General features: G+C 44.2%; 2 protein-coding genes across 2 annotated transcripts; one reads left to right on the top strand and one right to left on the bottom strand.

The window, feature by feature from the left end:
- Window positions 1-2,829: 2,829 nt before the first annotated feature.
- Window positions 2,830-21,593, top strand: LOC149371767 (pre-mRNA splicing factor cwf19l2). The gene is made up of 17 exons (XM_089566055.1): window positions 2,830-3,123; window positions 3,190-3,261; window positions 3,352-3,477; window positions 3,755-3,883; window positions 4,856-5,068; window positions 7,801-7,963; window positions 8,048-8,236; window positions 8,347-8,786; window positions 10,392-10,466; window positions 11,550-11,615; window positions 11,745-11,859; window positions 12,126-12,220; window positions 12,305-12,421; window positions 16,904-17,059; window positions 17,832-17,912; window positions 19,042-19,143; window positions 21,356-21,593. Exons 1-17 carry the CDS (start codon window positions 3,106-3,108, stop codon window positions 21,506-21,508), a joined length of 2,310 nt encoding a protein of 769 aa, XP_089422181.1. The 5' UTR covers window positions 2,830-3,105; the 3' UTR covers window positions 21,509-21,593.
- A 638-nt stretch (window positions 21,594-22,231) lies between these two features.
- LOC149371766 (RNA-binding protein 41-like) lies at window positions 22,232-24,638 on the bottom strand. The gene is made up of 5 exons (XM_089566056.1): window positions 23,799-24,638; window positions 23,524-23,707; window positions 22,814-23,329; window positions 22,429-22,573; window positions 22,232-22,344 (listed from the first exon to the last, which is right to left on the bottom strand). The coding sequence occupies exons 1-5, from the start codon at window positions 23,936-23,938 to the stop codon at window positions 22,250-22,252; spliced, it is 1,080 nt and encodes a 359-aa protein (XP_089422182.1). The 5' UTR covers window positions 23,939-24,638; the 3' UTR covers window positions 22,232-22,249.
- Window positions 24,639-27,206: the final 2,568 nt, after the last annotated feature.

The raw sequence follows: 27,206 nt of genomic DNA, 5'->3' as shown, positions 1-27,206 counted from the left end.
ACGTTCAATCTCATAGGTAAATGAATGTGTCTTAAAGGGGGGGGGGGGGGGGGGGGGTATACTCCATTGCCACGCCATCTAGCATTACCTACTGACAGATTTAAGTATTCCCACAGAACACCAATGCAGAACACCAATAGTTTGTAATGTCTTTTCTGCCACCCATATATTTCTAACACAAAATGTGAGTGGATTCAGGCAAGACAGCCTGAGAGAAGTGGTACAAAACAATTGAGGATTCCGGACCTGCTGGCCACCTTTTTGACGTTAATTGTGGAATATATTGTGGGCTTAGGGCACAACTGCTGTTAGCTTCGGTGCATAGGGCACACGTCGTGAAGTTTCCATTTTGCCTTAATAGTAGAATGAAACTTTGGTCACTGACCATGTCGAACATGTTGATTGACATTGCAGAACCCTAACAGGTTGCTCGTTCAAAATGAAGGACCGGTCATGAAAAGGCAGCTCCTTAACTAATCAGGGCAATGACTTTGCATATGCCTGGTGAAGGTTTCCCTTTGTTCTGATGACTGTCTTAAGCATCATCTATATTATAAAGGACTCCAGGTGCAGCAACTGTTCGATTCCTACTGACATCACTGCGACACTTTCAGATGCCTGGGTATGTTTCTAGCTGTCTCCCCGATGTAGACCGAATTAATCGTCGCAAGGTAAACGATTCCAGGGAACTTCGAACGAGGCAGAGCATCTTCAACATTTCAAAAAATCCCCATGCAATTTACTAGTTAGAACGTGGGCAATATTCACCTATTGCCTAACACCTGCCCTTCGTCTGGAATGTACAGAGGGCAAAACGCATATCTAGAACACGCTCCGAGTGTGTTTCGGAAGTCACACGCGGTAACTAGCGATAAGACTTGGTTAAAAAGGGTCTAGATGTAAACATGTGCTTTTAAACTCATAAAATTTCATCGTCATTTTTTGCCTTCTTGGCCGCAGCGGCTTTGGGAGCTCCGGAACACACAGTTTGGTTGTTCTAGGCATGTGTTTTGCCCTCTGTACAGGGTCGTCAACTTGTACGAACACGCGAGTGCGTGGCCCCACTCTGGAGGGCCACTGCGCACGACACGGCCGCGAGTCGAAGCGAAGTGGTAGATGACGTGAAGCACCACGTTCAGGTCCAACTTCTCCTGCGCTACTTGGCTGCGATGAGCGGCCGTGAAGGACGCAGTGGCCCTCCAGAGTGAGGCCACGCACTCGCGTGTTAAGGGTGGACGACCTTGTACATACGAAACCACTGCTCGCTTCAACTAACGAATGCCTCGGGGACTGCAAAACCACCGTGCCTGGATCGTATTTATGACCCTGGTCCCACGTTGTAATGAATGTCGCAAATCAGGTTGAATCACACATATGCCTACTCGCACAACCCATAAATTACGCGAAATGAAAGCGTATTTATGTCGATTAATTATACCAAGATTTTCCGGAGAAAGCTGGAGCGTCTTCCAAGGCCAGTGTGCACAAGCGCGAGCACCCAAACAACGCAAGCACACAAGAGTCCTTTCACAACGAATCAAGCGATCAGAACGCGCCACGCAAAAGCCAAGGTCACATATACACGGTGAGAATGATGCAAAACGCCTGCATGACTTTACCACACCGCCTAAAATCCAAGCGCAACCCCGAAATCACACGTCCACGCGTTGACAGAGGCGGATCAAACAAGCAAACGATGCAAAAACGGCGGCTCAAATCCCGTCCGCCAACAATAAACGAAGCCAAGGCAATCCATGGGTGAAAATAACGCTTTGGGCCGGCTTTTCGTTATTTCCACCGGGTCGCAATAACGCTTTGGCTTGGATTTCCGTTATTCTCACCCGGTCGCAATAACGCCGGCCGTACACATTTACAAAGACAAGTCACAAGACAATCTACAGAACTGAAACCAAAACCAAATCACATATACAACGCATAGCTACATCAAGATTTTACAATATTCGTCACTCAGAATCCAGGTTCTCTACTTCGTGCAAAATACCGGACAGGAATCGGAGCACGTCTGCTAACTGATCATCTCTCGCGAAGGATTTCTGTCAGTGCCAGAGAGGGAGAGAGAGACTTCCAACTCTTTCGCCATTCCCCTAAGCGAACACATGTACCGACTTAGTCAGAAGTTTAGCCCAAGGGGCTTTTCTGTGGCTCGACCATGCTCTGTGGCTCGTTATGCGTTGTCAGCGTTCCAGATCTTTTGGAGGTGAATGGTACTCTCGTCCTCGTGCCTCCAAAAGTTCGGATTTGAGTGGACGCTGCAAGAGCCCCACTACTCTACATTATACAACCCCAGAGCACAGCTTAGAACCAAACCCCTTGGGCTGTACCTTACGGTCCACGGCCACTGGGGCAACATTGTCATAGAATTGATATGCTGTCATTGTCCAGCGGAGGTAGGGGCGCAGGGTGGTTAGCGTTGGCCGACAGCGACGCCATTCACAGTGGAAAGAGTAACTCGTTTGTCCTTTCACTGGGTCCTGCGGCGAAGAAATCTGAGCGATACAGTACGCGTTCCGCGTCTAGTACACAGGCACACTTCGCCCTTGTGCAAAAACAGCTCCTTGGTGGAACGTGCGACAATGGTTGGACTACATGAATACAAATTTCGCGCTCTACCGTGCGCATAAAGATCTGTTTTCGACCTCTTTTCACCCACCTAGAATCCGTCTGTTAAAAAATGTCAATACTTACCAAAATAGTTTTCAAAAACTAATACATATTTTTGATAGTCTGTGTTAACAATATGTTTAAGTTGCTGGCCTGCTGTACAAGCGGAAAGCAAGAAAGCCACAAAAAGCCGAAGTGGCCGAATTTAACCGAATCCGTTTGGCGCTCGTTGCGCAGTGCTCCCATGCTGAGCACAACAGCTGATGTTGTTATGTTTTTACCGGCTGTTTGCTGTGGTTTCCCTTCGTGCTGTATGAGCAGAAATGATTTCGGTGTTGTAACAATGCTCCGAGCTGCAAACGAGCGGGCCAAAAGCTCTATCGCTTGGATTTTTCACTAGTGCCTAGCCCGTACGCGACTCAAAGTAGCAAGTTGTGCGGTGCGTAGTGTTACTACTGGTACACAAAATCCTGCGAAAAGGCAATGGAATCATCCCCCTGTGTAAGTTGTGGAGTCTTACCGTCCACACCAGGTTTTCAAGCTTGCTATTTTCCGGCGTTTTTACAGGCGACGAAAAGATCGAAAAAGCACAAGCACAAAAAGCGCTCTATGAAGGCGAAGAAAGCTTCTCAGCGATCAGTGAGTTCTTCACAGTTCCGTTTTTAACTAGCAACTACCACCTCTCTAATGCAGCAGTATGGGTAGACGTTGTACGTGTTACGTTTTCAGCGTTCCAGCAGCCGTAGCAGCGAAAGTAGTAGCGATGAATGGACTGACGCACCGTCCCGAGCATCTCGAGACTCTTCGAAACAGGTGCCTGACGAAAGCGTCAGCGAAACGTCGGGAGGAGTTCAGGTGAGAAATATTAATTTGCATGACTGTTTTTGTGTTTCGTTATATAAGTCCGAAGGAAAAAAAAGAAGAACATTTGAAGTTTTGAAAACACGGTTGAGCATTTGGCTTCCTCTCTTAGTTTCCATTCGTGTTTTTTGAACTCCCAGTAGTTTCTTTCTGACTGCGCTGCACAGGCGAGAAGTTGCATTGAGCAGCTTATGTACTATTGCCTGCCGTTCATAAATAGCCAGGTGACACATAACATGTTGCCCAATTAAACACAGTATTCTTCACCTAGAGGGACGCATGGATGAATATTGAAGACGTGATTCCGACAATATCTGCGAAGGAGCATCGAGCGCAGAGAAGAGGCGAGAGAAGCGGTCCAACAGAACAGAGAGAAAAGACGTTAAGGACCATGGACCAGGTGCGTATATAATCGTTGTCAATTAGACATAATTATTATAATGGGTCATGTGCAGTACAGTTGTGTGTATTGTAAGCCACACACTTTCAAAGAGAATATGAATACGACTCACATGCTTGCCTTGCTTCTGACCTGTCTTGGGGGATGTGTCACATTTTAACGAATTATGTTTTGTACAATCGAGGGCAAAAAGTTGTGGTGCGTCCCACATGCTATTGGTGCTGTCCGATGTTGTGTGCCAGCTAAAAGGTTCAAAGTTTGCACGTTATGTTGCTTGTTGTCAAGGCCAGTGTTAAGAGTACTGTGATACCAGTCATTGCTTGCAGGAGGCATCATGGTGCGACAGTTGCATTGGCAGCGAGAAGAGATTAGCACAAGTGTCTGATGACTGGTGCGAAATAATCTCCACTCGCGGTGCTGCGGCTCATGAAAACACGAATAATGAGAATGGTATGACTTCCCCAATCTTGATAAATGCTATGTCTTGGCCCATGGTTCTCAGTGTCAATGGCTGACACTCCAACGCTGGTAGCTATAGCCGCAGTGCATTTGTGTGCTTGCTTCAGGTCTGACAGTGCCATTACACTCATATTTGCATATTGCCCACATGTGGGAAAACTGAGATAAGTTTTAAGTGCGTGTGTTATCTGAAACAAATTGTTATAATCTCGGAACGGAACAGTCGGCTGTGCCGCCGCGGTGGCTCAGCGGTTATGGTGCTCGGCTGCTGACCCGAAAGACGCGGGTTCGATCCCGGCCGCGGCGGCTAGAATTTCTTTGGAGGAGAAATTCTGGAGGCCCGTGTACTGTGCGATGTCAGTGCACGTTAAAGAACCCCAGGCGGTCGAAATTTCCGGAGCCCTCCACTACGGCGTCTCTCATAGCCTTAGTCGCTTTGGGACGTTAAACCTGATAAACCAAACCGAACCAACAGTCGGCTGCAGCTCTGATTGAGTACATGTGCTGTTTCAGCCTGGACAGCATCAACGTGAGTTGAATCCATATTGGAAAGAAGGTGGGACTGGACTGCCCAAAGATGAGGCTGCACCAGCCGAGCCAGTGCTGGCCTCGTCATCTGTTGGTGATGGAGGTCTTAAGTGGCTGAGACGGGCTTACCAGAGGATACGTGAACAGGCAGCCGAGGAAGGGCGATCAAAGGAGGAAGTTGCAGCTGAGCGATATGGGGTGAGTGAATGATGCCGTAGCAACATGATGTTGAGAGTTACTGTATTTTCTGGACCATAGTCTGCGGATTATACATGTCTAAAAGCTGGAATTTCAGGTGGTACGGACTACACATAACTTAAAGGGACACTGAGGAGAAATTGAAGTTGACTTGCATCGACAGAATACCAGCTCCTGATTACAAAAACGCCATTCATACTGACAACAAAGCTCTTGTAACGTAGAAAAGAGCAAGAACCAAAATACAGGTATCGCCGCCACAGGCCAAACTCGCAAGTACAAGCTTCATGACGTCATAGGACAAAACAGTGTTGCTAGAACCAACAGTTCTAGCAACACTAGGACACAAGAAACCACGAACCACTGAGGCGCGGCAAATGCATGCGCAAATCTCCTTGACGTCGCCAGATGGCGCCACGTACACGACAGCTATGCGCGCTCCTGCAGCGCCGGGACCAATCAGGGCCTACTCACAGCGGTATGGGGGCTCCCGGTATTCCGCTAATGGTAACAAGGTACACGGTATGCTAAAGGTGTCTATTTGCGAGAACTTTGTTGACGACTTCGAGAACGGGATCCATTGTAACGCTGGCAAAACGCTGGTACAAACGTAAACGAAGCGACGGCCGCAATAGCCGATAGATGCCTTCAACGTGCGCCCGGCGGTAGCTTTCTTTTCGTCTGCTGCTGGGCCGCGCTGATGGCCGCTAGAAATCACGGAGTCTGCGTTACGTCATGTGCACGACATGTTTCACGTCACTTAGTCCTGTGTCGTCATAGGAGAATCCCAAGTTTGAATCAGAGCGGCGGGAAAAACTTTTTCAACTTCGAATCCAAATTTCTTAGAAATAAATGCATCTTTCGCTGCCGGCCAAGTGGCAACAAAGCCATGAAATGCCGAACTATCGGATTTTGCTATAAAAAAAAAATATTAATAGAGCTCTCCTCAGTGTCCCTTTAATTTTTTAAGATCAGGTGTCATACGTGAAGAAGTATAGTGTGGCTGTTGATGTCAGCTGCCGTGCTAAATCACATAGCAAAATCTGCCCTGAAATGTAGTCGGCTTCGATATGCAAGCAAATGCTGCTGGTGGTACACAGAGTGGCTGCTTTTCAGTGATTGCTTGTGAAAAGCCTTGACGCATAATTAATGCCAGAGGCCTTGTAGTCCTTCTTGAAGAGCGTTTGCTCGGCTATGAAAAGATAAGCTCCTTCCTGGCAGCATTCGAGCTCAGTGAAGTGGAGCGTGCGCAAGCAGTCAAGTCGAACCGAGCAGGAGAGAAAGAATTTGAGGTCGATGGAAAAAGTATACAGATGTTGGCTGTTTACCTGAAGCACCTAAAGAAAATCTGGGCTGCTTCCCTGAAGTATCAGCGGCCAATGTAAAAACTTTTTTTTTTCTGCCGAAATTTGTCCCTGCAGACTATACACCGCGTGTGGACCATAGTCTAGAAAATGCAATAGCTTATTTCTGCTGGCAGTGTGAAGTATTGACTGCTATTGTATAAGCAGAACATTGCTTAACAGCTGTCCGTTCTGTTAAGTACTAGATGGCTGAATACTGCGTTTAAAACACAAGCATTGCTTCTATGGTAGCATTCTGCAGTTCGTTATCTGTAACTTCATCCGAGGTTGTGAGTGCAGCTCCATTCAGTTTCTGTGTGCTACCTGACTGACTCACAACAGTGTTATGTAAAGCTGCAGACTTGTGCCAGTTTTGCGGACTCAGTGCTACACAATATTAGTGCCATACAGAAATATATTCCAAAGTACAGGTTTCTTGCTGTCTTCATTTTTTACAGCCTCTTTATTTGTTGCTTGCTGATTGAAGGAAGGAATGGTTTGCTCTGTCATTTGGTGAATAAATGAAAGTTAATGCACTTTCATTTATTTATTCTTTTCTTCTTGAAATGGCAATGCCACTGGCTTCGGATGTGCTGGCAGCGCTGGCCTTGCAGGGTTGGATGTGCAGTGGTTACCCAGTGGTTTTCCTGGCTCCAAGCTTTTCCTTGGCCTGGTGCTCGGGGGTGAAATGCTGTGACAAAGGGGGCTTAATGCCTCCTCAGATAGACCAAGTAACGCCTGAAACCACTGAAAAGAAAGAAAAGTCACTCTTCAGTCACAGCATGATGATGATGATGATGATGATGATGATGATGATGATGATGATGATGATGATGTGACTGAAGAGTGACTTTTCTTTCTTTTCAGCCTGGCTATGTTTTTCTTTCATGCCTGGCATTCACACTTATGAGAACTGCGTCACTTCAGCCCCTTGAAGTTTTGTCGTGGCATGGCAAAACCATTTTGGGCATGCTAAATGACAAGTGAACCATTGTGCAGTCTTGGCGGCAGCAAAAAAAAAGTGAGCTTCTTGAGACATGAACAGCTGACTCATACAAAATGACAGCCCACCATTTACCATTTTAGAAAAATGCCAGATCACTTGGTTTGGCTGGTTTGGCAAAATGAAGGCTAACCTACTTCCAGTTCATTCTAATGAAGACACTCAGAGTATCCTCTCTAAATGGAAGTCTGGCTCCATACCCTATTTACTGCTGTGTGCACTCTTCTACAGCTCTTATTCAGACACCGAGTAATGTTTCTTTAGGAAAGAAACCATGTTTAAATGAAACATGCAATGTTGGAAGTGTTTCTTTGTTTGGCAGTTATGAAACTGGAATAATTGGAACTGTTGCTCTATTAATGGTATTGTTGTTTTGTTTGTTTCAGTCATTAGAAAAATTGGAGACCCTTATTGCAGAAGCTGAGTCAAGAGCAGGTGTGCGAGGAGAAAGACATCACGAGAGGCACAGCTCGTCAAAAAGATATGGACGAATGCAGAAACCAGGCTCAGATGATGAGAGCGGAGGCCAACTACCCTACCAAACAAAGCGTAAGTATCACTTTGAGGTGGAAATTCTTTTAGAAACTGTTTTCAGTGAATATTAAAATGTTTACCGAACTTGTTTATACTTAGACAGGGAGCATCGACAGCCGGGATCAGAAAAGCACTCTGGGGAACGGGGAAGATTTCAGAGACCACTGGAGGATGACTCAGTTCACGATCGTCACGGTGACGGGCATCACTACAAGAGGGAGCACTCATCATCATCGTCATCATCAAAGCCGAGCTGGATGAAAAAGGAATTCTACAAGGAATCAAAAGGTTCTTTTTTCTGCTTGTTTTTGTGACACAAAGTTGAGATTGTACACATTTGGATTTGTATGTCCAGTGTGCTCACTGGTCGAACATGCACTAACTTTTTTGTTTGATAGACAAACAAGGCGCTGGGAAGCTTGAAGGCACGCTCGAAAAGAGAAATTCTTTGCCAAGTAAGAGCCAGGCTTCGAGTGTGCCTGAAAGGTCAAGTCCAAGTAAGAAAGTGGCGCAAATGGATGAAGCCGACCCAGAGAGCAGGAAAGAGAGCGCTGCTCCGGCCAAGATACTTTCGGACAAAGAGCTGAATACGCTTGGTGCCAAGCTTATAAAGGCTGAAATGCTCGGTAACACGGTGCTGTATGACAAGCTCAAGAAGGAAATTGAGGAAGCCAGGAAGGCGAGAGAGTGTGCTGGTGCCAGTGTGTGCCCCGATGGAGCACAACGTGGCTCTCGTCGTGAGGAAGTGGTCATTCTCACCAAGACTGACGGTCGGGGCTTTGAACACCCACTGTCAGAACCCGTGGAAGCGGGTGGATCTTCGAGGAAGAAAGCAAAAGTGGGTGTTCATTCCGTGCCATGAAATTGTTATGCGAGGCTGCTTTTGTTGTTTTTGTTCTTTTATTGTGATATACTCGGGTTCCACAGAAACTGGAGAACACATTTGATAGAACGGAATTGTGCTTCATAGTGAGAGTCAAAATTTAATTTCCCTGTTTCCCCGCCTATCATTAAACTTGAATTATAGGGTTTTGAAGTTGCCATTCCAGAAACAGGAATACAAACTTCTCTTCCCCATTTCTGACGTGGCAACTTCAAACCCCCATAACTCAAGGTCTATGATAGGTGAGATAATAATATTATTCCTACTGTATTCCTTGATGTAAAGACAAATTAATGGCATGCATTTAGAAAATTCCCTGCAGCAAAATTTCTTAAAATTCCTCTCCAGACATAATATATAAGTGCAAAGCACTATAGTTCTGCATGAAATTAAGTGATATATTTAGAACCAGCGTGCAAACGCACGTTCCCAGAAAATGTTCTGGTTGTGACTTCATTAATAACTTTTTTTTTCTAAGACTAATGTTCCCCTTAAACGAACTTATGATGAGAAAAATGTTCTGGTTCCGTCAAGTTCGTCTTAAAGGTGGACGCAAATTTCAAATCGTGAAAAGGTCGAAAAGAAAAAATTGCATTTTAGAAACACCAGATTTCATGTCTATAAGCTCTTTCTAATTATATCCTGAAAGATTTTCCCGAAAACAGCCCAGCAGAAACATTAAAAATGTTTTTTGTGACTGTAGGTAGCAAAAACTACCTGTGATCTCCAAGACAATGCCAGTTTTCTAAAAATTGTTTTTGACCTGACTGCCCAGCTTGCAAAAAGCATATCATGACAATGAATTCTTGGATTTTCTCGTGCTTTTTTGCATTGTTATCCTTGATGAATTCTCTGTGCAGTTATGTCCCTATATTTCTGAATTAGTTTCTCATTTTTTCACTGTGTTGATAATTTGAAACGACAGTAATGAGTGCATTATGCAGGCATGGATATAATGTTCTGCATAGAAAAAACTGAAGTTGATAAAAATTTTTGTAGAATGTGACAGCATGAACCATTTGTTGACTAAAATTTGAAAGAAACTCTAGGCTGCTGCCACGTTTTTTTTTCACGACAATCTTTCTGCAAGTTTGGTACTATAAAAATAAGAAAGTTCACCTATAAAAGCTGTGTCGACTCCGACAAGGAGTAGACTGTGTACAACTAACTTATCTTTCAACAACACTTGTAGACAGGCTAGGTGGTTCATGGTTTCAGAAAGTAGTAAATCTTACTTGCAAGACCAACACAGAGGCAGAAGGAGGACGTGGGACAAACACTATTCCTTTCCTTCTGCCTGTGTTCACCTTGTAAAGTGTTTTACCACTTTCCTATATAGCCTGTCTCTATATTCTTATGGTACTCATTCTGGTTTTATACGAAACAAATGTTGGTAGTCTACTGAAAGTGTAGTGCTCTGGCAGTAAGCTCTCCTTCAAGTGGTCAGCACTTGAGTATTGCAAAACACTTAGAAATTCAATCCGTGCTTGCAGAAGTTACCATTTGATGATTTGCGCTACTTTAGGCGATGTCTTCAATGAGTGAGCTGGTGTGTTACAGGTTGCTACACATGACAGGGGTGGCGAACGGGTCCGGTACTTTGCTGATGACGACCGACATTCACTCAAGCAAATGGTAAGCTGTTTGTTATGTGTTTTGAGCATGATGTGCTTAGTAGTACGATAATGTAGAGTTTGAGGAGTGATTCTAGTGCTACCAAAGCTACCGTGGTGGCTCTGTGCTAATGGTGCTTTCTTGCTGACCCAAGAGGAGCGAGTTGCATTTTGATCATGATGAAATGCTAGAGACCCGTGTACACTGATGCTCACCGTCGTTAGCTGCTTCAGTAGTGTCGTCGATGGCTGGGTAGTTCGGAAACAAGTTATCCCTGTGCAGGCTTCTGGTGTGATGCGGTGTTGCTTCGTTGATGGTCAAGAACGTGGATTGGGCTTGGTCAAATATCATGGAAGCCCTTGGAATAACTGAGAAACAGCGTTAGGCTTCAGCTTGGGCAGCTCGTGTTGCAGTAACGCAGCATCCCCATTCACTAAGAACTTGGTGTGTCAAATGATGTCCATGGGATCAAAATGTTTCTCACAAACACGCATGTTTGGGAATCGAAAGGTAGTCACCAACTTATTTTTGGGGTATGGCATGTCTCCATGTCTCTCTCAATTCATTGTCAGATGGGAAACGTTTTGTCGCCGTTGTTCCTGTAGCCGGAACCGGTGGTTCACAAAAATACATGCATTCAAATACTTCGACACTGTGCCTGATAAACAGCCCAAACAAGAAAACACCACGCTGCAAAAAATCGCTTTCTACGCAGTACATAGCTTCCCGCTCCACTGCTCGTCAAAACATGCTCCTCAACTGACACCAGTGCTGCCATGCGGCTGTTTTGGGCAGCGCACCAAGTTCTCCCATAGAGTTATGAAGTTTCATGACCATAAAGCCCTATTGAAGGACTCAGGTGTAGGTTTGGAATTTTCAAAGATTATTTATGAATCTTTGTTCTGCAGAGTTCCCTTTGTGTCGAATGCCTAAACTTGAACAGCTGCAAGAACTCTCTCTGCCAAGTCTATGCATCAGGACACAACATTCAAATTGTTTCAGAGTTCCTTTAATGTTTATGCATATTGCTGACAAGCTAGACTGACTTCTTTTTGTTTTTGCACTGCACTACCTGAGTTACCTTGTCTTTTCCTCTGTTATCAGTTTGAGCGGGAGAAGATGACGACGGCTGAAGATCAAAATGCTGAGTTTGCACGCCTTGCTGGCAAGGTGAGAGGATGATGATAACATTCGTCTTGCTACACTGGTAGTGTCTGTGTACAGCTTCCGAAAGAGACGCAGTTGGGCTTTGAGAATTTTTGTTTGAGAACGTACGCATGTGGGGAATACGTTGTCCAGGTGCGAGCCTCGACAAGTCAAGATTATGACTTTGATGATGCTGCCATGGATAAGGCAAGCCAGTACGATTCTTCTGCAAAACAGGATGCCAGGGACCGAATGAGAGCCATCCAAGGTATCGTCCTTGTTTTGTTATTGTTGAAATCTGTTTCGTTCGCTATCAAGCATTTTAGGTCTTTTGAAAGGCCTTTTTTTTTCTTGTGGTATCACAGAAACATACTTTCAAAAAGCTGTAATGAGAGCAAAAGTGAACTTTTAAAAATTGCAGGTAAAGCGGGAATCTTGTAGTATTGTGTTGTAATTTGCAGATGTGTTGAATGCTTTATGCCAGCATACACTGAAACTAATTGCGAACATACTTTTTTAATCTTTTTCTGACAGAGCACAAGCACATGTCGAAAGCATTGGAGAAGTGCAAATACTGCATTGATAGTCATGAGATGAAAAAGCATCTGATCATTGCCATTGGTATAAGGGTAAGCAGCCAACGTTTCGTTGAAATTTAGTAAACTGGGTGAAAAATGTAACATGCAGTTGTTTATTCTGTGCTCACTTTGCAGACTTATTTATGCTTACCACCACATCAATCACTGACGGAGGGCCACTGTCTAATCGTCCCACAGGGACATGTTTGTTCTGGAACATTACTTGATGAAGATGTCTGGCTTGAAGTGCAGGTATGTACGTGATGAATGCATGAATAGCACAACACAAGCATTGTTTTGAACCTCTTGAGCAATTACTGTCTTGATAACCCTTTGCAGTATAGCGTCTATGATTGTGCCTATAAACTTTCTTTGAAGTGTCTAAAGCTGTTTTCATGAAGTCAGTGATGTCAGCTTCATTTGAAATCTCTGCTGGACAGAATGGTAGGGCCAGTTCAGGCCTAGAGTAAAAGGATTGCTTTTACAAGAAATAAAGATGGACATTGCAAAGTTCTAGTGGCCTAGGAAGTGCTCTCTGGTGTTGTAACTTTTTTCTTCACTCACGGTGTGGAATGTTTTGCTAAAGAACACTAGCAAATTTTTCATTGCGGAAACGGATTTGAGTGACAAAGAAAATGACTAAGTGGCCATAAATGTGTTTGTTTTAGAAGAATATGGCTGAAATTCCTTTCGTTTGGGCATTCAAGGAGGCTGCTTCACGAATATTCTGTAGCAAGGACTTTTTTAGTGCGCTTTGTAGAATCCGAGTTGTCCGTAGTCAAAATTTGAATTTCAGCCTCTACGCACCTTTCCCTCTCCTCTCGTAACTTTTTGCATGCTCAAAGGTCGGCAATCCTAGCGCGGGGAGAGCTTCCTGACCTGCCAGAATGTGACCATGAAAGAGCCACCAGATAGGACTGTGCAACTTTCACGCTCGTGTAGAAGTGCATTATTTCTCTCAGGTGTTCATGATGAGAGAATTTAATGATTTAGTTAGTGTATGTGCACCCTTCCAATTTTTTTTAACATGAACGCACGAGCGTCGACTGCCTGGTGGAGAGGATAAAGAGGGAGAGGAGAAAGAATGTGAGGCAAGGTCATGCCCACAATTCCTGCTGCTGGAGTAAGCGTCGTCTGCTAGGCTGTTCCAATTAGTGCGAAGCAACCCCTACCGCCGATCATTGGCTGTTATGCATCGGAGCGCCAAGAGGCTGAGAGCAGTTGTTTTTATACGCTGCATATAGCGTGGCTGTTTCTGAAAAGAGCGCACATTTGCAAACAGCTTAGCATGCCCTAGAACCAGTTGCAATCATTACTTACAAAAAACTTACTGAAGAGGACCCTCGGTATTTGCTCAATTACTTCGTTAAAACAAATACTCTCAAGATGCTACTCCTAAATTTAACTGGGGCCTACCATTGTGCTTGGAACATTATGCATTTGCACCAGACCAGAGCCACAAACACGCACTAGATAGAACACACACACAAAAAAAAAGTGCTCTCAGAACTCTGCCATAAAACTTGCTTTGCAGGGGCTGCTTTGCATGAAACACAACAGCCAAGCAGACAACGCTAGTTCGAGGAGCATGATCGGTGCGCATGCTCGTTCCCTCTCCCGATTTCCGCTCTGCTTTGTCTTGGCACTGCTTTGCCGGGCAATCGATGTTCGGCCGCTGCGGTGGCTCAGCGGTTATGGTGCTCGGCTGCTGGCCCGAAAGACGCGGGTTCGATCCCGACCGCGGCGGCTGGAATTTCTTTGGAGGAGAAATTCTAGAGGCCCGTGTACTGTGCGATGTCAGTGCACGTTAAAGAACTCCAGGTGGTCGAAATTTCCGGAGCCCTCCACTACGGAGTCTCTCATAGCCTTAGTCGCTTTGGGACGTTAAACCCCATAAACCAACCAACCAACCAATCGATGTTCGCGCATTCATGTTAAAAAATTGGAAGGGTGTACTTTCCTCAGAAGCCCCTTCAACACATTCTATTCTGCCGTTTCGTTCACGAGGGCATAGCACGACTGGGTTGCTGGAAAGAATTGGTAATAACTCGGGCTGTAAAGGTCACATGCAAGAAGTTATTTTATGCGGTTATTGAGACAGTTGCAAATCCAGAGCAAGTAAAATTTTTGTTGTTTGTGAAAAAAACTTAAAGCAATTCAGATGTGTGAAGTGGCACTTGTCACACTGCCGACAGTACTCGCTGTTTTTTCTTGGGCTTTGCTCACTGAACATTTGCATAATGCTTTCTGGTATGCCGCACTCAGAGGTATATGGTGATCAAAATGGTGCCACTGAGAGGCGCATTTGGGATTGAGGTGCAGCTGATTTCTGGTGCTCGTGTATTGGGACAACACAGTGTTGTGAACAATCCTCTCGACAAGATGAACTCTCTTCTCAGTCTTGCGCATTATTTTTCAGTCGCTTTTTGGTGCAATAAGTGGCTAATGTAAACAGCCAGAAAAAACATCACATTGATGAATACAGCCGAGTCCACTTATAACAAACCTGGCGGTCATGCCGATTGCTTTTGTTGTATCCGAGGTTCATAGTAAGTGGACTTCCTATGTTACAGCCAAAAATGCAAAGTCAGACAATGTAAGTCCATTATATGCGTCTGTTTATTCAAACCAGAGCCTATCACAGCACTTTGCACGCTCTCCAGAGCAGTCGCATGCCCCTCGCCGATAGCGTTGCTGCCTACAATATATATCGGCAGCTGGTGGTAGGTCAGCGTCCTCTTCATTGTCTTCATCACATTTCTGGCAATAGGAGAGCGTTCTTACTTCGCGTACTAATATTTTGTTCAGTGTACGGCTCTCCAAAGTCAGTGTCATCATCCGCACCAACGAAGTCATCCCAGGCGACATCAGGTTAGGCTAGCTGTGCATCAGCGACAACTTGCCACAAATCTAAATGTGTCCGATTACCCTGCTAAAGAGCTCTTAAACATGGCTAATGTAACAAACATTCTTCATCTTTACGACTTTCGCCTAGCTCAATGCTGCAAACAAGAAATCAAACAGAACATTTCCTTTTTATCTAATGTGTTGAAACTTGTGACCACCATACCAAAGTATTCACTGTGTCGCACTAAATTGTACATTATACCTACCCCACAAGCTAACTACGGTGCGCAGATGCTATGTTATGTGCTCCCGCTACTTTTGAATAGAGTAGCTAAGAGGGGCCTTGAAATCACTGCCTTTTCTGAAGCTGGTTTACTGAATTCTCTCAAAGGCTAATTATCCTTTCTTTGTTATGTTTTTAGTGCCTTGTCACATTAAGCGATCCTTTCTGTGCCATGACTTAGTTGGTCAGCATAGGTTTTGTGGAAACCGTGCGCACGCGTTTGTTTTACAGCTTCAGGCTTGCACCATATACCTACACTGCTAAATTCTGTTTGCTTTATGCCCCTATCTTTTTTTGAGTTCACGTGACGTGTTATTGTCTGCCATTCTTCTTTATTATCATCGATTGGTCGTGTTCATCTCCGTGATTTCTTCTCTCTGGCTGTAATTTCCTTGGTTTTGCTCTTTGTATCATCTGTGCCGCTGCAATTGTGCCTTTTTTACATTGGGCCCAGAAGCCCAGAGCTTTTTATTCTGTGTTCTCTGCCTCTTGTTCGGGTGAAATAAGCACTGATCTAAAAGTTTATGGTTTAGGGTAAGAGCAGTGCATGAATTTCAGCGTCCCTGAAGCTTCAGTCTCCCCACAACGACATGGCTGTGTCCAAAAAATGCGGCGAGAAAATAATTTCTTTCCTGCAATACATTTTCGAAACTAGTGAGCAACTAGTGTCATATGGCATGAAAACTACTATCCGGAAATTAACAGCAGAGCATGTGGAGCCATTTGTTGACGCATATTTAACGCAAATATTTTAAAGCGAGGACAGCGATTCGCCGTCTTTGGAAGCTAATGGGTTAAAGGGTGCGTCGGGACGAGAAAATGTGTAGTTATGCGACAGTTGAAAACTTGTCAGTTGTGTTTGATAATGTCATTATCAGTCTTGCTTTCCACAGGTGCTCAGTGGCAAATGCAATTTAACTTAAAATTTCAACACTGAGTCTGGCTACATTTACATACTGTTCATTTTTATACAGCCATATCACCATCAGGATCACAATTATGAGTTTTTACAGTTGCTGAAGAAAAGGGCAGTGTGAGAATAAATGTTGCAGAGGGCCATGTTTAGACTCTAAAGGTGCATATCTTTGGTAGTGCAATACCAGAAGCGTTTGGTTCCAGAAGGATTTTTACTTTTTCATTTCTTTATTGGCTGTCTATGCATGAATACCAGGTGAAACTGTAGAGTGAAGTGCCGTGCAATACTATAGTGACAGATTACGAATTTTGGGTGCCATGACTCTCTTTCCCCAAGACTCTCTTTCCCTTTCTCCCATAGAGGGAGAGAAAGAGAATTTCAGCCTTCACTTTTGTATTTCTCTGCTGATGAAGAACCTCTTTCTGTCAAAAAGGTGTTGCAAGTAATATAACAGTCTTTCTTGACTGAATGTTTGTGTCTAGTTTCTGTTCAAATGGTGCCTGAAAGTGCTGTTTTAGTTCCAGAGAGAGCTTGTCTAGCTAAAAAAGCTGACTGCACATTACTATGTTGGTTCCACATTCAAGCCATAGTTGAATGGTAGCTTGCTATAGCTCCTAAATTCAGGAACACACTTCTGATGCAGTTCTAAATAGTGTTAGTTCTTTAATCTTTCTGTCTTATGACCTAGGTGTTCAGGAAAGGCCTGACCAAAATGTTTGAGGAAATGGGAAAAGACACAGTATTTATGGAGACAGCAGTTGCATTCCGGCATCATCCACATGCTGTTATAGAATGCTTACCTGTGCCGATGGATGTAGGAAATTTGGCACCAATGTACTTCAAGGTGAGTGGTATCACAGCACACATGAACTTGCCTTGTATGTTTGTGAAGGCATTGGACAACATGTAAAACTGCACTTGTTTCAAGTACAGGTTCACTTCATGATTTGCCTAAACTTGCTTCTAGCACTCTTCTTGTTCTGCACATCGGTTTGTAACAAAAAATAGTGTGTAGTTTAGTTAGAAAATTGGTTTTTGAGGAAAGGAAATGGCTCAGTAATTGTCTAGCATCTTGGTGGACACTCATATCTCTTGATGGACACCGGAATTGCACTTTAAGGGAAGGGAGGAAAGTGGGAGTGAAAGAAGAAAGAAAGATGTGCTGCAGTGGAGGGCTTGAATATAATTTCGGCCACCTGTGGATCTTTAGCATGGGCACCTTTTGCGTTTTGCCTCCATTGAAGCACGGCTGCTGTGGTCAGGTTCGAACCCGGGAACTCCAGCTCAGTAATTGAGCACCCTAACCGCTGAGCCACCGCACTGGGTGTAGATTTGTCAGTTATCATACATTCATGTGGGTTGTATAGGTACTATTTGTAGAACTGCAGTAGTGTTCCTGCCTCCGTGACTGTGTAAAGCAAACACTCAGCAACATTGCATAGTAATTGGAATAGTAGCACTGATATTAGTGGGAAGTGCACAGTAACAGTAGAAAGAAATTTTATGTGCCTTCTGTGTGCACCAGTGCAGTGGGACACTGGCACACTTAGTTGCACAATGGTTACAAAGATCATGTAATCGATATGTATCTGTGGTCTGTTGTCTCCCTTTTTCAGAAAGCCATTCTGGAATGTGAAAGTGAATGGGCCCAAAACAAAAAGCTGGTAGACCTGTCAAAGAAGAGCTTGCGGAATTCCGTATGTTTACTTCAGTTTTGTTTTACCGTATTTTGGGCCATATTGCTTTGAGCTGCGCACATGCCATCACACGGGGAACTACCTAACGTGGGTCGTAAGCGGGTATGGGGCAACATGGCATTTGCAGAGTTTTTTTTTTCTTTAGGACTTGTTTGCAAAATCTCTACGTAATTAGTGCACCCCTTTTTTGAAGCCTTAATTTTACGAAAGAAGTGCACAAATTATGTGAGTAAATGCGGTACCTATTGTAAATTACTCTAGGAAGATGTATCAAACGCTAGTAGCATCCATGAAACTTTTTGTAAATGGTAATGAAAGAAATTGATAACGAAAGAAGGAAAGCCATTGCTTTCAACACAGCTCTGTACCCAGTTAGCAGAGTTGCGTGGAGCTCTTTTTTTGTATGGCTACTGTGTCGTAATGCGTCAAACAGTGCAAGTGCCAAAGCATTATGGAGGGTAGAAGCTTTGAGAACAGTGATGCTGCCCATTTTCTGTATCATGCCAAGCATTTTTATTTGTGCGATAAGAGCTGGTGGCTCTCAGTGCAATAAAGCTGTAGCATCCTGCAGTGATCTTTGCATTTCATCTACAGTTATGTTCAGGATTACTGTCGCATAGACCATGGACTAGGAAGAGGCATAGAGACTGTGGCCGGTTTAAGAAAAGTGCATCTCCAAAAGGCTGCCATGCACTATAGTGCCATTTGTTGTCTTGTGCTCTTGCCAAAAATGCACGTTTTACATTCTTGTCGCAAACATGAGTTGTAAATCAGTCATGCCGGCAATGATTGCAAGAGGCAACAGGGTGTGATCACTTTTTTTAAACACCCAAGAACTAAAAAACTGTTGATCACGACTGTCACATTGATTACTGTTAATTTTCTTTTGTTTTATGGCCATGCATTCACTTAATAAACAATTCATTTGTAATGTTGTTGTGGCATAACATAATGGCACTAGTTATTTTAACCAAGCTGGTTTGGCCATGGGCACCATTCTCCTACTCTTTGTAAGGAAGTCGGTGCAGATTTGGCCTGTAAGCAGAACAAAATGGAGAAAGGGGGTAGTGCAAGAAACCTTGCCTCTTAGCCCCGTGACATGATGTCTAAGCCGCTGTTATCATTGCAGATCCCCAGAGGCCTGCCCTACTTTTCCGTAGATTTTGGTCTCCAAGGAGGATTTGCTCATGTTATTGAAGATGAAAAGGACTTCCCAGTGTATTTCGGAAAGGTACAACTATCAAACTTATGTTTTTGGCTGCCGTTACAGGGTTATTGAGATGACGAGTTTTGCAAACACATCATGCTTATTCTTATTGTTTTCGTTTTCTGCTTCGGGAAGGTGAAGGAAAACGAGGGTAGTAGTTTTGTGGTCGAGATTTCATCTGCCGACTCTTTTACTAACCAGGAAGTTTGCCCTTGTCTTTTATAGCAAATGTTGATGGCAGCTGGCTGCATCACATTATGAACATATGTTGTTCACATGTGCATCACAGCCAAAATGTATTTATGCACTTCTTTGCGATAACCATAAATATCATCCTATAAAGGACAAGCTGTGCTCTGTGGCCCAGCAACGAGGTGGCAGCTATTTTGAAACAAGATTACGAACGTTTAGCTGGCTTATGTTCCTCGATGTATCTAAAGCTAAACTGATGTCTTTCACTCGCTGCAACCCTATATCCATCAGTTATCCCTGGCCTTGAACTTACACCCTCATATAAGTTAGTACCTTGGTGTTCACCCTCAGTCAAACTTGTCATGATACCATCACATCAGTCTAGCTCTGGCTTCTGCAAACCGTTTGCTGGCCTTCACAAAGCATCTTAAACAGGCCCCCATCAATGTAAAACAACTAGCATGGTGACACAAATACGTCCCAAACTTCAATTTGCATCAGCTATATGGGATCCTGAGCAGGCATACTTAGTAACATTGAAGCCTTGCAGAACCGTGCTGTGCATTTCATCTTCTCAGATTATTCACACCACACCAGTGTGAAACTAAACTAAAAACTCGCACTCAGTTTGAAGACTTAGCGAGCTACCACAACATAGTCCGTTTAAGGGGGTGGAGACACACAATTTTTGGTTGGCATGTTCTTTGTTTCAAACGTTGCATATTGCCCCAGGACGTGTTATTCATGCTCCGCAATTCACATATGCGTGGTAGAAAATTTGTTACTGTATTATTTATGCTAAGCAATTTCAGTTTCTGAGTGCCGGGGTGTGCAACGATGTCACAACCAGGGAAGAGCAGCAACGAGCAGAACGTTTGTTACGTGGGCCCCAAAAGTTGTGACATACGGACTGTTGTGGCATCTGCTCACGTGAACATACTTTGCATACCAGTGCCTTCCGAAAGGCTGGCCTTTGACCGGACAATTCAAGCACTGCAGTGGACAGAAAATGCGATTGCTTCACTTTTCTGCCCATTACATGTGCTTTACAGGAGTGCTTGGATGTTACATTAATGTATTGTTCCGTGGCTGTGTGAACAGTGCCACTCAAAATGCAATAATGTGCTGCTAAAAGCACTGTGCGACAGAAGTTGGCTGAGAGACGTCAGTCCAAGATGTTCACCTTCGGCTGGTATCATCTTTCTGGTGGTTTTGGAGGAGGCTTCACCGTATGTGAAACTTGCGAATAGCCTCAAAATTTGGTGTCTCCACCCTTGTAACTCTTTTTCATATGTTGTGTCGTCAACCACTTCCTCATGATTTTTTCGAGCCCGCAACTGCCATTCTTCCGGGTCATGAATGTCCATGCTAAGTTAAACTGGCCATCTGTCATACTTATCATTTCGCGAGATCATTCATTCCCTGCACAGTCGAAGATTCCAACAACTTACCTTCATGCATCGCTATCGAAACTAACATCTAAATTCCAAGAGCTTTTACGTTCATCTATTGTTATCTAGAAGCATTTTGTATTTTTATTTTTTCAATAGCACCTTGCCTTGTAGCGTTTGAGGTATGATTGGTTGTTTGTAATTTTCTTTTTTTAGCCCTTTCGTACGTAACATTTTGTTTTTTTAGTTGTGTTCAACAGTCACATTTTTTTTTTAGAAACTTCTACTTGGTTCTTTTCGTGAATATGCTCCAGAAAGTCAGTGTGACGGATGCAATTTCTGGTGATGGGCAGCAGCTCGTCACCAGAGAGGTTATAACGGTCCAAGCTGCTCCAGATTAGCAGCCTGTATCATGTTCTGGTTCACAATTGTTCAAAAAATACCTGTCATGTACACGCACTCATCAGAATTTCAACATTGTTCAAGATGGCAGTGTAAAGGACTTTCAATCTTCTTAATAACGCATGCTTCAGTATTCAGTTTTGAAAATTCTTACCCTGTCTCTTCCTAGTGGCAAGGAACATAGGCACTAGTATAGTATAACCACAAACCATACATACAGCTCTTGACAGTGGAAATGTTTGTTGTTCCAGGAAGTGGTAGGTGGCATGCTAGACTTGGAACCAAGACTGTGGCTGAAACAGCGTCATGAAAACTTTGATGAGCAGAAAAAGAAAGTCCTGGAATTTGCCAAATGGTGGAAGCCATATGATTGGACAGAACGACTTAAGCCTGAAGCATCATAGCAGCCAGCAGTAGAGACTTTTCTTCATCTTTTTTGTATTGTATTGTCACTTTGAAGAAATAAAAGTGAATACAAACATTGCCCTATCTTGGGGTTCGTCATTTTACAATGCACTTGTTGAGTAGTGCAGTGGAAATGAGTAAGGTGAAAGAAACTTGCAGGTAGAAGATAAGCATCAACATCAATATGCCATCACTCAGCTGCCAAGTGCACTTGCATTGTGGATCAAAGGATGGAATAGCACACTGAAAGGACATAAAACTGTTGACAGCTGTCTCTGTGGGCCCTGTACATGCAAATGGGCGGCCATATTTCGATGCAAGTTAAATGCCAAAGAAACCCATATGCTATGCGATGACACTGCATGTTGGAACTCTAGGTAATGAAAGTTAAGCCACAGCCCTCAAGTAGAGAGACTCTCTCCCTCCTTTTCTTCCCTTATGGCACAATTCGCATGTCCACCCTGGGCAACATGGTAACTGCACCTTTCCTTTCATGACTAATAATAATTGTCAACTTCACTCTCTACACAAGTAGTGAGACATAGAGAGGGGTGCAAACATCATTTTAGATGATGAATATGGACTTTGCTAATGGAATACGATGCATTATCAAAAGCATCATGACACATGCAAACTCCTTTGACGTGGTGATTCACCGGATGAGATGCATGTGAAAAGTACGATTACACACAGAAGTTGCACTTCAGTATACAGTTAGGCAGTTGGTAATGGCAGGGTTTTTATGTTTCATTTCTTCCATACTCGATAATGATGGGCTTGCCTCGCAGAACATAGCCGTTGCACAGCTCCAGTGCTCTGCTTGCTGCCTCCACACCTGAAATGAGAGAAACAGTGCTACACAGTATGCAAAAGAAAGTTCTTGTGCCAAGCCTAAAATTTACACGGACCGTGCACTCACATGGGAAAGTGACAAACGCTTGTCCCCTTAGTTTTCCCGACAGGAGCCTGTACTTCACCCTGCAAGTGTCTTCGTCGAAGCGGCAGAACAGTGCCATGAGTTCCCGAATGTCCACTTTGTGATGGAGGTTCTTTAGGTAGAGCACCTGCGTGAAATAGGTGTAGGAGTCACAAACTACTATACCTAGTTACTTTCAAACACAGAAGTGTGAAATGTGTGAGCCAGAAACAGTTCCTGTCAATGATTTAGCAATTACAGTCTGCCCTGCAGAGCTGCAGACGTTAGAACACCAAAGCTCTGGGTAGTCAGCTTATTTCCAAAATGATATGAAATATGCCCTCGAAAATGAGGGGCATCACGAGTAATACAGAACGTGTCAGCTTACTTGGCTCTTGTTCCCTGGACTGTAGTTTTGGAAACGTGGCAACTTCTTGATCTCATCAAGACCAAGTCTCTCTGATGCTATTTCATTTTCAGGAATGGGCACTACGACATGGTAGATCGTGGGATCTGGACGAGGCGTGTCATTTTCAGTGCTTCCACTGATCTCTTCTGCTGGATGCTGCTCGTCGACATTTGTGGTCAACAAACAAGTTTTTGGTTCCGTTTTCCTTTTATTTTTCCTCTTACTCATTACTCTTTCCATCAACCTCTGTGAAAAGTCTGCAATGTGGCTCATAGGATCTTTCAGAACCTTCGCAGGTAATTCATTGCAAGTGATTTCTTCCGACTGCGTCATGATGTTGTTCAGTTTTAAATTGCCATGACACATTTCGCCCTGAAAATTATCAAAAAGTTGCTTCTTGGCGCTATCTTTGCTGTTTCTTATCTTCCACTCTATTTCCTTTATCTTGGAATTGAATGAACTTGGATCCATCAAAGGGTGCTTTTGTTTCATTGTCTGAAATAGAATACAACACGCAATCGTAAATAGTTAAGCGAAGCGACACGCTTGTCCGTAATACGAATCCAGCAAACTGCATATCAGCATTATTCCGCTAAGCAGTAGATTTCGATGAGTATCTGAGATGTAGCGCTGAAAATCTGTGACATTTTCGCGCACATAAGCCAAATGCACAATGACACGCGACTCACAGCGGTATCTTTCGACTCCAGATAGAGTTCGACTTCTTCGCTTGTAAGGCCACACTGTAATAAAGCACGTTTCCCTCGTTCTTGCGAGTCATCTGCCTTGTACTCGTCCAAAGATCGGGTGCCGGCATAGGAGAGCTCCACGTAGTTCCCAGCAGCCGTGAAATGTTTTTGTTGCTCTGCAAGACTAAACGTTTGATACCCGTGTAAATCATACAGTGAAAACCAAGAACGCACAAAGACAGGGCAGAATGTAGACGATTCTGGTTACACTTAACTGTTTGACTGAAAAGCGGGTGTCAAGCTGCTTCGTTAACATTTCTTTAAGTACCATTTCGGGTTCTGTTTCAGTTCTCTGGCGTTTCCCAGGGCATTTCTCAGCTGGCTCATCTTCACAATACGAAGAGTTGCACTCCATTTCGAAAAAGTGTTGTCGACACGACTCAACACAGCTTTGAGGGACTTTAGTCCTTTTTCCTTTTGCACTAACCGCACTTATGAACTGGAAACATGTAGTTTGTCACCTGCGGCAGCCCACGACCTACGATCAGCTACGGTCTACGGTAAACTAAACTGTGACAAGGCTGTGGCTACTGTGGCGGCTGTGGCTGGCTGCTGTGACTGCTCCAAGCGGCCGGCGTTATTGCGACCGGGGGCCCTATTCTCGATATTCACATTCGCCTGTCGGCGCCATATTGCCTCTCTGATTGGCTGTCAGAAGTGTCAATCGCCGTCAATGGGCGTGTCAATCAGGGTCGGTTACGCGAGCACTTTTCGCGGTGACGTCGATTTGACGTGGCATTGAAAATGCATTTTCGTAGCGCTATTCTTGGTGCCCGGCTGGTACATATATGTGATTGTGAAGGGAAAAGAAGCTACAAGCGGTCCGTGCGAGAGCACTTGCGCTCGACTTGCCAATTCGGAGAAAATAGCTGCACACCGGAAATGGCAACTTCCTAAAATCTGATTGGTTGGAACAATATCACGTAAATCACGTGATAGGCACACATTTTGGAGTGATGTCAGAATGACGTTTCATCACGTTTACGTTGTGCCGCCATTGCAAAAAATGGCTGAAATTCGCCGCCATCATTTCGCCCGGCGAAAGGTACCCGAATCATGCAAATGAGTTAGTGAAATGCTGATTTATACGGCGTTAGGTAGCCGCATTTTAACGGGTATTTATTTCAAGACAAAACTAAGCTTACAAAAGTCTTGTTTTGATTGCACAATGTAATGATATCGCGTTGTAAGAGCTCATCTGAAATAAGCAACCCTCGAGAGCGTTAATAGTGAAGGCTTAAGCGTACAGCCGCATGGGGGCGCTAACTGCTCTCCCGTTGCAAACCCTTCGCTCGCGGTGAGAAATCATCCGTCCGTGCGGTTAGTGAAGCGCGAAAATTGCTCGAATGGCGGTGCCGGCGCTGCGATTTGCTGCTCCTTGCATTCATTCGTCGTTTGTTAAACCCTAGAAGTGGGAAAGGTGAGCGACTTTCGAGGTCACCGCGATGCTTTCGAGTTGTCTCTGACTAGACAGCTCGTCTGTGCAATCATCTGACGAGGCATATATGTGGTGGCTATGCAAGGATGCATTGCGGCGAGAAGCAGTGCCGAACTGTCGAGCTCTGAGGGACGATCGCCAGCTGTGAAACGTCGCTGAACGGATGGGCTTTGCCTCGCGTGATGAGCGGATGACACGAGAGGTGTTCGCGCGGCCGAGCAACAAACTCCAGGAATGTGTCGGGCTTCTTGACGAGACATCCGTGTGTGTGTAGCATCATTCTCATTCCTTTCGCATCCATGCTGGAGATGACTTTAAAACAAGAATCCGAAATTTGTATTCGGCACTTCGCGTTGCTTTTTTCATACTGTGTTTCAGTTTTTGCACACAGCGCCAAGTTGAGAAAACAAAGCCTAGCATGCTAGTACGTTGATCGATTTCTTTGTGTTTGGTGTTGATGAATGTGAAAGGCAGCATCGGTGAAATCAGCTGAAAGGCGTCGTTTCCTTAAGTGTGAAAAAAAAAAAAAAATGCGTGACATTGTAAAAGAATACTATAACCTGTCTTAAGCATTATTAATGAAGCACACTAAAGTGATTTCGCTATTCAAGCTGAAATTTTCATAACAGTGTTACATCATCAGTTACGCAGCAGTCACGTGGAAATTACCGTAGGAGGGTGGAAAAAATTATTTCCCTAAGGGCACACGGAAAACAAATATATATGAGTCTTGTACATTTTATTTACAGGTGTGGTGTTCCTGCCGGTGAAGGTTCCAGCTCACAAGAATCTGTGCGGGATCCATCCATGACCCATTTATGTGCAGTCTCTCTCCATGTGCTGCCCGCATGGAAATCGTTAAACTGGTGAGCACGTGCTTAGTGTGTTGTGGCAGGCATGAAGGGATAGCATGTTTGCCTGCAGTAAGATTGCATGCGGCTAATGATATCTGTCTGCATTTATATATAGTTTATTGAGCAAGGAAGAACAGTGTAAATAGAACCACATGTAAATTAATCATGTCTGTACTTTTCAGGTGACAGTGGAGATAGGTGTGGGTGACACGCAGTGTTGTTCTCTGGCTTTGGATTTCTCTTAGTGACCGCAATGTCAAGGTAGCCTCATTTCAATTGGTGCAAAACGAAAAAGCATGCATATACTAAAAAACTCATGGTAGTCATAAACAGTTGAACTTGTGCCCTTCCTTGCAGTGCATTCTGTGGTGGTTTTCTTGAGTATAAAAAGTGTGTATTAATTATTTGTATCCGTCAGTTTGGGAAATGTGTCATCAAGTACCTCTAGCTATATGGCAACACTTCGTTTTGATACTAATGATTGATTTTGCAGTCAGCGTATTTTACATTTGTGCGTAAAACTAGACAATAGTTGAACTTGAGGCTTCAACAATTTCTCATATTTGGAAACGCAATGTCTAGCTCGTTGGAAGATTTCAGTGCACAGCGTTGATTAATGTGCAGGTGATGGTTTGCATCTTATGCAGATGTGGTGGACTACTCTCACCGTGGGGTCTCGTGTGCTCGGGAGCCATGATGCCAGATTCATCTTCGCTCACCCCTCGGCTGGACTGGCTGCCTAGCTGGGTGGTGATACCGGGTTCCTGAACGATTACATGAGGTGTCTGCAAAGGTGTCATGGTCATGGTACGCCATGGTCAAGAGTTCTCTGCAAAGGTCAGCGGAGCTTGCACTGTGCAACACAACATATTCATCCACACTCAGCTGCAGGACCATGACACCACTGGCAGGTGGTGATAACAGAAGGAGCACCAACATCTACAGCAGGGAGGAGGACACAGAACCATTTGGATTCTACCTGACAGACAGGAAGTGCATGATCAGCAGCTGCTTTCGAGAATTGCACTCACTGCCGTGATTGTCATGTGTAGCTATGCCACAAGTAATCAGCATACATTTGCTCTGCTTCAAGTTTGATAGCATACTGCCAGGAAGCTGATGAAGTCTTCATCATTTTGGTGCTGTTCTTTGAATAGGACCATATTGGTGATATCCATGACAGTAGAAATCATTTTTGTCTGGTGCTGCAGTTTTGTGTGAGTCAGGAAGTGCCCCAAGTGTTTTCAGCCTACCGTCTGCCAACTTGCTGAGTGCATGCTTCAACACATGCTTTGGTGATTGTGAAGAAGTGCCATCCCTTCGTGTGGTGC

Source organism: Amblyomma mixtum, chromosome 1 (assembly GCF_055824585.1).
Source record: "Amblyomma mixtum isolate Tamu chromosome 1, ASM5582458v1, whole genome shotgun sequence".
Taxonomy (NCBI): Eukaryota; Metazoa; Arthropoda; class Arachnida; order Ixodida; family Ixodidae; genus Amblyomma; species Amblyomma mixtum.
Note: the sequence above shows the minus strand (reverse complement) of the source record. Positions and strands in the feature narration are given on the sequence as shown.

Bases quoted from the DNA above. Each gene is read 5' to 3' on its own strand.
- LOC149371767 (XM_089566055.1), top strand. The intron at 3,262-3,351 runs GTGAGTTCTTCA...TTACGTTTTCAG, and splicing joins AGAAAGCTTCTCAGCGATCA to CGTTCCAGCAGCCGTAGCAG. The intron at 8,787-10,391 runs GTGGGTGTTCAT...GGTGTGTTACAG, and splicing joins CTTCGAGGAAGAAAGCAAAA to GTTGCTACACATGACAGGGG.
- LOC149371766 (XM_089566056.1), bottom strand. From the start codon at position 23,938: ATGGAGTGCAACTCTTCGTATTGTGAAGATGAGCCAGCTGAGAAATGC. The intron at 23,708-23,798 runs GTTAAGTGTAAC...TCAAACGTTTAG, and splicing joins ACCCGCTTTTCAGTCAAACA to TCTTGCAGAGCAACAAAAAC. The intron at 22,574-22,813 runs GTAAGCTGACAC...TATTTCACGCAG, and splicing joins GTCCAGGGAACAAGAGCCAA to GTGCTCTACCTAAAGAACCT.